A 13,420-nucleotide genomic window follows, 5' to 3' on the forward strand; every position below is an offset into this window, starting at 1 on the left:
GTAAATGTTTAATTGTTTAAAGGGATCACATTAAGGCTCTTGGATGACCTGACCTGAAATCTTAATGCCAGGGGAATCCCTCACTCCGTTTAGTCTCTTTTTTTAAAATCAAACATGGGTCAACCTTTGGTTATGTTGAAGCCTTAGTGAACCAGAATTTGAAACCAATTGAGTAGAAATTTTCCCACTAGTTTTTGACACCATGGATAGCAGTTAAGCTTGCCCAGTTCTAGGGGTGACTCTTGCTCTGGATAGGATGTTTGTTGTCTTAAGTCATAAATCACCAGAGAGAGAGAACAGAAGTCACTACCTAACAGTGAGATTGAGAACTTGTGCAGTGGGGTTTAATAGACAGCTACAGTTCATATCTCCTGGTAGCTCGCTCTGTAACAATGTGGAAAGAACTGTTGAAAGCTGAAGAAAGAATTTGTTTGCTTAAACTTGTTTAAAATTATAAATGCAGCTCAGTGTACAATGGGACAAATGTTGGTCACGTTGAAGTCAATGAAAGCTTTTCGTGGGACAAGGATTTGGTCCAGTGTCTTTTGTGACACTTCTAAATGTTTCTTGAACTACATTAAGTTTAGTAGCCATCTTGTGTATAGTTTCTTCAAGCTTTAGGTATAGAATATGACATATTCTTGCTTTTATCATTCATAATTCCATATAAAACTCCATCATGGTCTAAAGGTATAAAACTCTCTTGTATGTTTCTTCTCCTTTAGGTAAAAATATCCAGCCAACTAGAAGATTATCACAATGAGTTTTGTTGAATACGGAGATACAATAAAAGATGGAGACACAGCTATCGTGTTCTTGGGCCATGAATCGATGTTTCCTGTGAAAGTCCAACATGGCAGTAAAACTCAGACTAAGTATGGGGTCATTAGACATTCCACTGATCTCATAGGCAAAAGGTACGGCTCAAAGGTGACCTGCAGTAAAGGAGGCTGGGTGTTTATTCTTCATCCAACCCCAGAGTTGTGGACTATGAATCTTCCTCACAGAACACAAATTCTTTATTCAACTGACATCTCTTTAATCACCATGATGCTGGAATTGAAGCCAGGATCCATAGTGTGTGAATCAGGTAATAGTTTTTAATAAGGGATTTTAGTATATAAACTCAGGGATTCTCAACATTTTTCTTTCTGAGCGCCACCCCCCCCCCCCCCCCCCATGCTATTAAAAACTCCACAGCCCACCTGTGCCACAACAGCTGTTTTTCTGCATATAAAAGCCAGGGCTGGCAGTAGGGGGTAGCAAGCAGGGCAATTGCCTGGGGCCCCACGCCACAGGGTACCCCGCGAAGCTAAGCTGCTCAGGCTTCACCTTCAGGCCCGGATGGCGTGGCTTGGGGTGGCTGGACTTTGGCTTTTTGCCCTGGGCCCCAGTGAATCTAATGCCGGTCCTGTTTGGTGGACCCCCTGAAACCTGCTTGCGGCCCCCCCAGGGGGCCTGGGACCCCTTAGTTAACACAGCAGTTCTCAACAACACTTTAACTAGCAACAGACTTTGTTTTAAGCTTTAAAAATAGATATATTTTGTTCTGTTGCTGCTAGAATCTTCCTGGCCTACAGCTTGAATAATTCTACTTCATTTATGAATGTTAGCAAATACTCTGTTTTTCTGTACTGAAAAGACACTTATGTGACATTGGCTCAGTACGGCGGGCACCATGTGCAGAAATGTGTATAACAAGGTTAGTGACTTTTAAAAAATATATATATATACTCCCCCCCCCCCCCTTTTTTGGCGGGGGGAGGGTGAAGTAGTGGGTTTTTTGGGGGGGGTTCCTCTTAAAATTATGAGTTGGTCTTTGGGAATGTGCCAGTTTCCGATGAAATAGTTCAGTTTTTTTAAATAGTATTAGGTGTGGGGGGAGTTGAAACTCTTTTCTTCTTTTGGAAGATGTCTACAGAACAGCTTGTCTGACAAACCTCAAATATAAACTCTACGTTCTTCTAAAATAACTTGAGCATTGGTAGAACTTACACAGGTTGAAAAAGAGAACAAAATGGTATGGGTTAACTGGTAATATGTGGGATAAAATGGGAGCATTCACCAGGCTACATAATCCACATATTTGACCCTTCTTACACTATGTATGTGCTATATGCAGTACTGAAACGGCACACAAAGGTCAGCTGCAATGGAATGTACAATGAGTGGTTTGATGCCAATGGTGATCTGTGCCCTGTGTTCCACTGCTTTTCATGCAGATGATTTTAACCCTCTGAATGGGTTATTGGTGTGTTTTTGTTTTGCTTATAAAGTGTGCTTTAAACATTATAAATGCTAGGCTGTTGCTTGCGATGCAAAAGGGGAGTTCTTATATTTTATACTGAATGTTCATTATCATACTGGTTAAATATATTTTATAATTATCTTTAATATTTTTATTACTGCAGGCAGCATTATTAACAATTTCCTGCCATTTGATTACTGTCCTGTACTGTAAGGGAAATATATAATTTTTATTAATGTATATAGCTGCCTTTCTTTTTGAGGCATTTATTCTGTCTGCCTCCATTGAATCATTTTGTAAACCTGCTTGTCCCTTGACTCTCAAGAGCAGATGCATAAAAGGAGTGCACAATGTTGTTGTGCCGTATTTTTGGTTAACGTTTCCCATTCCCAGTCTTGCATAATATTTGGCAGCCTTTTAGGCATGGCTATTTTTCACACGCAGCTAAAATTTCATCTGTCATTCTGTTTCAAATCTGTGGGTCAGGAATGTGATGTGTGTGTGTGTGTGTGTGTGTGTGTGTATATATTTAACCCCTGAATGCTGGAAACTGGTATTTCCAGATGCATAAGGCACTATTGTGCAAGTCCTTGATACTGCTGAAACTCTGAACCCCACAAGTCCAGATTCTAGTTTGTACAATGATAGTCTTAGGGCTGGAATTGCAGAGTTGTTGTAGCTGTGTTGGTCCCAGGATATTAGAGAGAGAAGGTGAATGAGGCATCCACACGGCCAGGAGGGCACAGAGGCAATGTGCCATAGAATGGCTCGACCTGGCTAATGCTTTTGGATCAATGACCCATCAGCACATTTTTGCCATGCTGTGAGAGTTCAGGATGCCTGAAAACTTTCTCCAACTGGTCCGTGAACTGCATGAAGTTTGCACCACCACCATCTGCTGCATGGAAGGAGAGACGCCCAAAATTCCTATCCGTAGCAGTGTGAAGCAAGGCTGCCCCCTGAGCCCCATCGTTTTCAACTTAGCCATGGAGCCACTCATTCGAGCGATCTCCAGCAGTCTAGGTGGTTTTGATCTATACGACAACAAAGTGAATATCCTGGCCTATGCAGACGATCTGGTCCTGATTGCAAACAACCCCGAGAGTCTCCAACAAATGCTTGACATGACCAGCAAGGCTGCCAACTGGAAGTGTGCATCCCTGCATATCGATGGCAGTAGAAGAGATTTGGTCCAGGCAACGTCTTTTCAGATCCAGGGTGAACCTATGATCTTCTTCAAGGATGGGCAAGCGTACCAACATCTCGGTTGCCGTAAACTCCACCATCCCCGGAACTGACAGCCAACTGCGACCGGACATCATCATCACCAGCAAGGACCGGTCATCATGGTGGATCATCACAGTGCCCTTCGAGAACAGGACCCTGGCGTTCCATGATGCCCGAGCTCAAAAGGTAGAGAAATACGCCCCTCTGGCTGAAATCTTCAGAGCTAAGGGTTACCAGGTCCAGACACTGATCCTCAAAGCCTTAGGCTCATGGAACCCCAGTAACGAGCAAGTGCTGAGAGAATGCGTAATCGGTCAACACTATGATCTGCTGATGCAGCAACTCATGATGTCTGACGCCATCAGGTGGTCGAGGGACATCACTGGACATCGACAATACCAGGAGGGATGAGCTAGAGTGCCGATGAGAAGCACAGTCAGGAAAGTAACAAATACTTTCCTCCTGGATTGTATTTTCTAAATCAGTGGTCCCCAACCTTTTTCGTCTGGCAGGTGCCAGACGACAAGCCATGGAGGACCGCGGTGGCGAACGAGCATCCACCGAAATGCCGCCGACAAGCAGCGGCATCCAGAGGCATCGCCGCCAAAATGCCACCGAAAATCGGCGGCATTTTGGCGGTGATGCCTCTGGATGACACTGTTTGTCGGCGGCATTTTGGCAGATGCTCGTCCGCCAGCCAGTACATGGGCGCACTTAGATGCCCCGGCGGGTGCCACGTTGATATATTTTGCTTTCCACAACCAAATCTCTGTACAACTTTTCATGAGTGATGTACCCAAGTATTCGGCTTCTAATATCTAAACTGTATTGTTAAATCTATTCACCTAAATTTGGGTTATTGCTGATTATACACTCTATGTATCATATGGCTTTTAAAAACTAACTTTGTATTTGTGGATAATCTAAGCACTATACCCAGATGTACAGACACTCTTTTCCCAAACTATTATATAATTTTTTTAACATTAGCTTTAATAAAAATTTTATATCTCTTACTGGATCAACTTCTGTTGGTGAATGTTTAGCTGGAAAGTTTGTCTCTGAGCCCTCCGATCAGGGAAAGGTATTCTCAATGTCACAGCTAAATACAAGGTGGAACAGATTGTTTAGTAAGTAGTTAACACACATTCTAAAAAACTATTCAAGATGATGTGGGCTGTTAACAAAAAACTGGGGTTAGTGGGTCACAACTCAAATCAGCAGACAAAGAGGGTCATTGTAGTTCTCAACCATGATGACTACATCAATGAGGCCAACCAACAACTCTGACTCCACCTGTTATGAAGAATTCGAAGATTCCATACCACAGTTCACTCAGGAATTTAAGGATATCATCTAATCTTTCCCCAGACAACTCCAGGAGAAACTCTACAACCTCATCACACATAATCCCACACCAAGAACCTTCTACATGCTTTCTCAGATACACAAACAAGGGACCCATCATGTCTGGCCATGGCACTCTTACTGAATGAATATCGGGACTCTCAGAAACCATCCTCATGCCACTCATCACACAAGGGGCCAGCTTCCTCTAGGACACAACCGACTTCCTCCACAAACTCCTCAACATTAACAAACCTCCCTCAGAACACCATCCTTGCCACCATGGATGTCACTTCCCTATACACCAACATCCCTCACAATAACTGCGTCCCTGCATCTGTTTCATCCTCACCCATAACAATTTTACACTTTATCCAAACCATGGGAACAGCTATGAGTACTAAGATGGCTTCCCAATATGCCAACCTATTCCTGGGCCACCTTGAGGAAGAATTTCTGGACAAATGCACTATGAAATCAATTATATACCTGAAGTACATCAATGATATTTTCATCCTCTGGACAGATGACCTACATTCCTCACTGGTTTCCACTACAGCTTCAACAACCCCACCCATCCATCAAACTTTCTCTAGAACATTCCCACACCAGCGTCACCTTCCTGAACACCAGTTAGCTTCAACAATGCTACAGACAACTATGCAAGAAACTCACGGATCACCACACCTATCTTCGCAGATCCAGTAACCATCCCAAACACACCAAGAAATCTGTTCTCTACAGTTAGGCACTCAGATACCACAGAATATTTCCCACTTAAAACCGCCTTCATCTAACAAGGACACTTCACCAAAGTAGTAGATCGTATAATGGACTAGGCCACCCAAATATCCTGAGAACTTGCTTCAATACAGGGGAGAAGAATCTCCGACTGTACATCCCTATTAACACCACCACCACACCAGAACCCATACAGGCTATTATTAAACAATTACAACCCATATTCATATACCCATACTTATGTTCTTATACTCTATGAGGACCACCGCCTGAAACAAATGTTTCCCAAACCCCCTTTTTTGGCCTTCAGACAATTCCCTCCCACCTCCAAGCTCATCATCAGAAGCAAACTCCTGACCCACTAACTCAAAGCTGCACCAGACCTTGCCAAAACAACAGATGCAAAACCTGCAGAGAGAGATCCACTGCTATGATGATCAATACCCCCCACAACACACTTTTCAAGATCCATGGGTCCTACACATGCCTATCGCTCAGAATTTTAAGTAACGTCAAAGCTGCCTAGAAAAAAAAGAGAGGGGCACTTTAAGTATTTCTGTACATCTAATAAATGAATACACTTAGCTTAGAAATGTTTCACTCAAAGATCATTCCATTAAGTAAAACAAGGATAGTTTGTGGCAAGTTCTCCACTGATCTGTTTTAGTGGCTATATTATTATAGACAAAGTATTACATTTTGACCTTTCTAATAACAACTAACTACTGTACCTGTGGCCTATAGTGCTTGAAGGGTTGACTTTTAATAAAAGAAAAAGCATTGCTCTGGCTTCATCTGGTTACTCCTTGAAATAAATGAATTTATGTAGAAGCACAATGCAAGTGACCAGAAATGACAATTTGAATAAAAATATTACAAGCGTTGACAAGTAGGGCCAAGGCTGGTATGATGTAACATGCTTTGGTGTGATCCTAAATCAGACTATATTCCAGCAATCCTAAATAATTAGTTCTAGATTAACCTTGTGTGGCCTAACTGGGAACAAGCCTGCAGTGATTAACAGAAACAAGCCAGGAAATCTAGTCTAGCAATGAATGACATTCTGAGCCTGCTTCCTACTGATGCTGGTATTATATCCATCCAGAGCATTGGGCTTTTATTTTACTTTATTTTATACTGCTGGCATAATAGCAATGAATGGGTCAAATTTTGCTCTGTTGCATTGCTGTAAATTAAGAGTAACTTCACAGACTGCAGCAAATTGCTCTGCATTTACATCAGTGAAACAGAGTAGAATTTAGCTTAATGTTTATATTAACAGCTGGTGTTGAATTTCCTCATTTCTTGTGTCATACCCATTAGACTGAAATAAGGAGGGAAAGATATAATGCTTTTGGTCTGAAATGAAATGGAATAAATTCTGCATAATACTATATCTCTAGCAATTTAAGTAAAAGAAAATAAAAATCCTTTTAGGGAAAAAAATAAGATGACTAGAATCTTTAATTTTGTACCATTGAGTTCTGGAAATGGGTTTAGATATTTAAAAATGCAGTCATATGTGATATAAAAGTATTACTACAGCTTCTTTTTCTACTTACTTTATTTTTAAAGAATGGCTTGTTGCCAGTGTCTTCAGATATATGCCCGACTATTAAAATGATACAAATGCACTCTTCCCAGGTTTTGAAGAATCTAGGAATCTGGCTAATGTCTCATCTGTGATATTTAGTGGGTGAACCTTTCCTCTTCCCCATCTCCTGCTGCTTTCTACATTTTTAAAAATGATGTTGTTTTAACTATAGCCAGCGCTATCTTTTAGAGTTAAGGTTACAGTAGAACCTCAGAGTTACAGACACCTTAGGAATGGAGGTTGTCCGTAACTCTGAACAAAACATTGTGGTTGTTCTTTCAAAAGTTTACAACTGAATATTGACTTAATACAGCTTTGAAACTTTACTATGCAGAAGAAAAATGCTGCTTTTCCCTTTATTTTTAGTAGTTTATATTTAACACAGTACTGTAGTGTATTTACTTTTCTTTTTCTTGTTTTTGTCTGCTGCTACCTGATTGCATACTTCCGGTTCCAAATGAGATGTGTGTTTGACTGGTCAGTTTGTAACTCTGAGGTTGTACTGTACTTTTTAGAGTACTGCTCCCAGAATTGGGCAACTTCACAATGAGAAAACCTGCAAAAAGTCAGATACAGGATACACAGCCTGAGCTTTGCGGAGAAGAAAGAGACTCAAGATAGCCCTGAGAGGGTTAAAATACCTGTCTGTTGAAAGTGGCCTGTTGCTCTCAGACTTCCATCTCTGTCAGGTAGCTTTAATCTCAATCAATCTCTACACTTGGCAATTGCTGCATGTTGTAGGCTCTGTCTAGATTAAGGGATAGAACTGAATCTTCTTTCATGTCACTCTCTCCAAAACTACTCTTGACATCAGCATCCCAGACATGGCTATTTTCTATTCAGTGACCAGAGCTGCCCCAAGAACAATTTGGTTTTGCAGCAGCTTTTGAAGATTCCAAATTTTATTTTTGTTTCACATTGGAATGAAACGAAAACCTTTTGAATGTTTTTGCAAAATGGAATTGTCAAAACAGCTGTTTTCTGATGGAAAACCTGAGCTTTTCAATAAAGGTCTTTCTCTCTGGTCAGAATTCAGTCTTGGACCTCAGAAAACTTCCTTGAAACAGATACATCTCTGAAACATCTTAGCTTCAATGAAATGCCATTTAGTTGAAAATGTTCCGGCCAGCTCTACCAATGATAATGTAACATCAGCAGTCCTAGGACAAACTCAAACCCACTTGAGCCAAACACGCACTGGAATATCTATGTTTCTCTCTGGCTACATCCTGTATTCAGAATTGCTAAATCTTCCTTCAGTGCCATATGAAAATAGATTTTTGGATTCCTCAATATTGAGAGTAGTACGGCTTCTTGTTTGGCTGACTGTGGAGATCCTAAGAATAACACCAAGCTATTCCCGAGCCTATTCTAGAGGTGCTGTAAATCAGTTATGGAAATGTTTAAATTCATTCTGGTCACCCTTTATATTAAGGATACATTTATATAGAGTTTATTAAAGGGTTAATACAAGATTAATTTGTGGTTTCAGAATCCAGCGGGTCAATTGGCTGCTTAAACTTTCAATAACACCTTCTACTAATGTGCTTATAAACACTTATAACACATACTAGCATGTCTGTAACATGATTATAACATCTGTTAATCATGTATAAACTTTATAAATGCACTCCTAATATAAAGCATGACTCAAAGCCCTGTAATGATTTGTTCAACTTGGGAACGTATTAACGCTAAACCTAAGCTTATAACTTCTGCCATATATATCCTTTGGCTACTGCATGAGCAAAAGGAATCTGAAAAGAAAGTGAGAAGCTGATCTCTGTTTAAAAACGTCTGCAGTATAAGCCTGGCCTCATCTGTCAACACACGAGAGAACGTGGCACTCTGCTGATGTACAAGTAGGTCTAGCCAAAGCCCATTGAAGTCAAGAGAGTCTTTGCATTGACAGTAGTGAGTTTCAGGAAAGGCCCTTGATCTCCAGAGTGTTTGGCAACTGTAGTTAATGAAGCTACCCCTGCTGACAGTACTGTAGCCCAAGAGGGATATTGCTGTATAGCTTAAGAACTGCCCAAACATCTCCATTTTGCAGAAGGTGACTTCCTGTGAGAATCTGACTTTCTCTTCTCTAAAAGCGAAACCTCAGTCTTCATGTTCCCCATCCTGTCTGCTCGTGATGCCAGCCTTGATACCTTCTTCACCACTTTCTCCCACTTCCTTCCCGTATGACTAGGGCCCTGCCAAATTCACAGCTGTGAAAAATGAGTCACGGACCATAAAATCTGGTCTCCCGCCGTGAAATCTGGTCTTTTTGGTGCTTTTACCCTATACTATACAAATTTCTCGGGGGAGACCAGCGTTTCTCAAATTGGGGGTTCTGACCCAAAAGGGAGTTGCAGGGGGGTTGGCCCTTACTTCTGCACTGCCTAAGAGCTGGGTGGCCAGAGAGTGGTGGCCGCTGACCAATGGTCCAGCTCTGAAGGCAGCAGAGCAGAAGTGAGAGTGGCAATACCACACCATGCCATCCTTACTTCTGTGCTGCTGCTGACAGTGGCTCTGCCTTCAGAGCTGGGCTCCCGGCCAGCAGCCGCTGCTCTCTAGCTGCCCAGCTCTGCCACTGCCAGCAGCAGCGCAGAAGTAAGGGTAGCGGTACTGCACCCCCCTCCCCTATAACCTTGTGATTTCCCCCCCCCCCCCCAAAAAAAACCCCTCCTTTTTGGGTCAGGACCCCTACAATTACAACACTGTGAAATTTCAGATTTAAATAGCTGAAATCCTGATATTTACAATTTTTAAAATCCTATGACCGTGAAATTGACCAAAATGGACTGTGAATTTGGTAGGGCCATAGGTATGACCTTATGCATGGGAATGCACTTTCTAAACCTGTTTACCAAGCAATAACCCTCTCCTCATTCATCTCCCTTCCTAAAAACCCACATCAGTTGTGTCCTCCATGAGAGAAGAGAGAGTGTGGGAGAGAGCTATTCTTCTCTGAAGGAAACCGTGTTTAACTTACTGAAGTAACCCTGAGACTGTATTATTGTAACCTCTCTCTCCTTCCCTCTCTTTTTATTTTGTATTATTCCCCACTGCATGTGTCATGCCTGACTTTGGACAGTAAGCTTTTTAGGACAGGAACTGTGGCTTGAATTATTTCTGTGAAGTCCATAGCATGCCTTTGGGTGTTGAAAATAATGAATAATAATTCTCCTGTTCCCTGCATTTATTGTGCTTATTCTTGTTTTCCTGCCTCTTGGCAAACATTAATCTAGAGAGGCATTAGTACTGCCTAGAGACTATTTCTTTCCTGCCCTCTGAGGCTCCATCAGTTCCCAATGCTGACTGATGGCCTGCCACTACTTTATTATTATTCGGTAGCTTTGAGAGTTGACAGACAAATGTGACTGCACTTTCGTTATTTTATTGTATTTACTGCGCCCAAAAGTATGATGCATGTGACCAAATCTTGCAGTCAACACCACAATTCTACTGATAGCTTGTTTGATATTATACTGACATGGTATTTGATAATGCTTTTTATATTTTTAACTTTTCTTACCTTGGAGCAATCTGAGATTTCCTGTGGGCTTGTGAGCTTCTCTAACCTTAACCCCTGAATTACTGGGATGGCAGCATAGGCTATCAGTCAGATACACTCACATCTGCACAGCCACACACATCTATATTTTTAAAAATTAAATATTTTGTTTATTTAAAAAAAAAAGCAGAATCCGATGATTAGAGATTCTGGGGAAGATCCTGTGCACATAGGTGCTGCTGGAACTAGAATTTCTGCATATAATGGTTTCCATTATATGCAGGGTTTACAATTTGGTTCAATGGCTCTCAGCACTCCCACTATACAAATTGTTCCAGCACCCCTGCCTGTGCACATGGTCTGTGGCAACAAAAGCTAATGCAACTCAAAATCTGGCTTCCTACATACAAGAGTTGGTGGGTTTCCAGATTGTCACATTTAAATATCCCTTGCAAGGTGAAAACCAAGCTAATTTACTGCGTTTCCTCCACAGTGAGGGGAGCAGTTGAAAGATGCAGACATACTGCATGGTATTTTTTTTGGCACAAATCCTTCTAGCCATGGAAGGCTGAACCATTGCAGTGCCCTGCAGCAGGGGAGGCTGGGAGTAGCACAAACCTAGCTCCCCAGAGCTTGAGGCTCATCAGGGGAGAAGAAAGGATTGTGAGTGAGCTGGTGGAGCACGGCCCATTGGTCTGCAGAGTCACTAGCCAGAAAGCCCGTGAGGTTTGGGCACAGGAGCTTAATCCCTGCCTTTGGTTCCTTGATCCTTAGGTTGGTCCCCCTCATACCATGTCTGTAGCTGGGGTTATGAATTTCGCCCACAGTGAGAGAGATCTGTAACATAGGGTTACCATACTTAACAAATAAAAAAAGAGGACCCTCCACGGGGTCCTGGCCCCGCCCCAACTCCGCCCCCTCCTCCCTCCCACTCCCAGCCACGCGAAAAGGGCTGCTCGAGCGCTACCGGCTTCACGATTTGCCGGGCAGCCCCCAGACCCTGCGCCCCTGGCTGGCGCTTCCCTAGCGCAGCTGGAGCCCGGGAGGGGAAGCGCCCAGCCAGGGGCGCAGGGTCTGGAGGCTGCCCGGCAAACCGTGAAGCCGGTAGCGCTTGGGCTTCGGGCAGCCCCCTTGCCTCCGGACCCTGCGCCCCCAGCCGGGCACTTCCCCTCCCGGGCTCCGGCGGCGCAGGGTCCGGAGGCATGGGAGCTGCCCGAAGCCGGTAGCACTCGGGCAGCCCGGCTCTTAAACAAAGCCGAAGAGTCAGGGGAGGAGCAGAGCCACCGCGGCTGGAGGCTCTGCTCCTCCCTGACTCTTCGGCTCTGTTTAAGAGCCGAGCTGCCCCAGCGCTACCGGCTTCGGGCAGCCCCTATGCCTCCGGACCCTGCGCCGCCGGAGCCCAGGAGGGGAAGTGCCCGGCCGGCAGCTGGGGTCCGGAGGCAAGGGGGCTGCCTGAAGCCCATAGCGCTCGGGCAGCTCGGCTCTTAAACAGAGCCGAAGAGTCAGGGGAGGAGCAGAGCAGCCGCGGGAGGGGAAGTGCCCGGCCGGCATTTTCCCGGACATGTTCGGCTTTTTGGCAGTTCCCCCCGGACGGGGGTTTGATTGCCGAAAAGCCGGACATGTCCGGGAAAAACCAGACGTATGGTAACCCTATGTAACAGGAATCTGCCTGATGCCATTATGTGCACACACTGCAGTAATGTAACTCTGTGGCTGAACTTTTAAATCATAAAATATTTAGTCAATAAAGAGAAACATCAGGTTTGCAAAGCTCATTAATAATGACCATAGGCTTAGCCTGGACCTGCAGCGGCTTGAGTGGGATTCACAGATGGTATTTGTATGCATACCTGATTTCTAAAGCAGCAGCTAAGAACAGCTTTTTAATGAGGGTAAAGTAACCTAGATTTTGCTGTCTTTGTATTCCTGATACATACATGGTAATGTGCTCTAGTCAAATGGGCATTGTTCTCTTCTAGAGAACACACTTAGGTTGTATTATAAATGATCTTAAAAATGATCAAAAACTCAAATCATTTGGTGTAAAACTTACAAACTGTATTTGTCCCAGAAATTGTTCTGCTTTCAGCACAGACCCAGCGAACACACTTCTGGGACAAATTAGCTGCTACTGTTTGGGAATGAAATCAATGAAATCTTATTGAAGTCAAGTGCTGAATTTAGCTCTTCTGATTTTAAATATTCCTGGTGTTGAGGGGGTATTTTGCGGGGGGGGGGAGATTATTTTGGAGACATTATTGCAATGTGATAGTATCGTAGCACAATTTGTGCAATAGATCGCAGAAATCCAGTGCCCCCCTGCATTTTGCTGCTTTCTTAGATGGTCCTGTATCCCAGAGACAGCAGCCTGAGCTGATTTAGATCCAGTTTCCTGCTCCTAGCAAAAGCCCACTTTGGAGTGCTGCTGTTGGAAACCATTGTAGGCAGCATTTTGCTGAGTTCTACTCTTCAGTTGCTGATTAGAGGGACTCAGGAAGAAATTGAAGAACAAATTGAGGAGAGGAGAGAGGAGGAAACTATCAAGGAATGTTACTGTTACAGATCAGTAGCTGAGGCGGAAATAACCTTTTGAGAAGTAAAACCTCTCTCACACTACACCAGAGAAACGTACAATTAATGCCCTGCATTCTGAAGATATTGCAGATTGGGTAGCGGTGGCTGTGTTTGATTACCCTGTGGATAGATGCTGAATACAGTGAACTGCTGTGAATGCAGGGGGGGAGGAGAAAATGCTAATCTG

The 13,420-nt window shown here is 43.3% G+C and overlaps 1 protein-coding gene across 4 annotated transcripts in view; it reads left to right on the forward strand.

Moving 5' to 3' along the window:
- Positions 1–13,420, forward strand: part of TRMT61A (tRNA methyltransferase 61A) — a 38,512-nt gene that overhangs the window by 9,070 nt on the left and 16,022 nt on the right. For all 4 annotated transcript variants that reach the window (XM_065593663.1, XM_042858240.2, XM_005285836.5 and 1 more), the window contains exon 2: positions 726–1,090. In XM_065593663.1, coding sequence (XP_065449735.1) covers positions 760–1,090 — 331 coding nt within the window. In that variant the 5' untranslated portion in view covers positions 726–759. The remainder of the gene's footprint in view (positions 1–725; positions 1,091–13,420) is intronic.

Source organism: Chrysemys picta, chromosome 4 (genome assembly GCF_011386835.1).
Source record: "Chrysemys picta bellii isolate R12L10 chromosome 4, ASM1138683v2, whole genome shotgun sequence".
NCBI lineage: Eukaryota > Metazoa > Chordata > Testudines > Emydidae > Chrysemys > Chrysemys picta.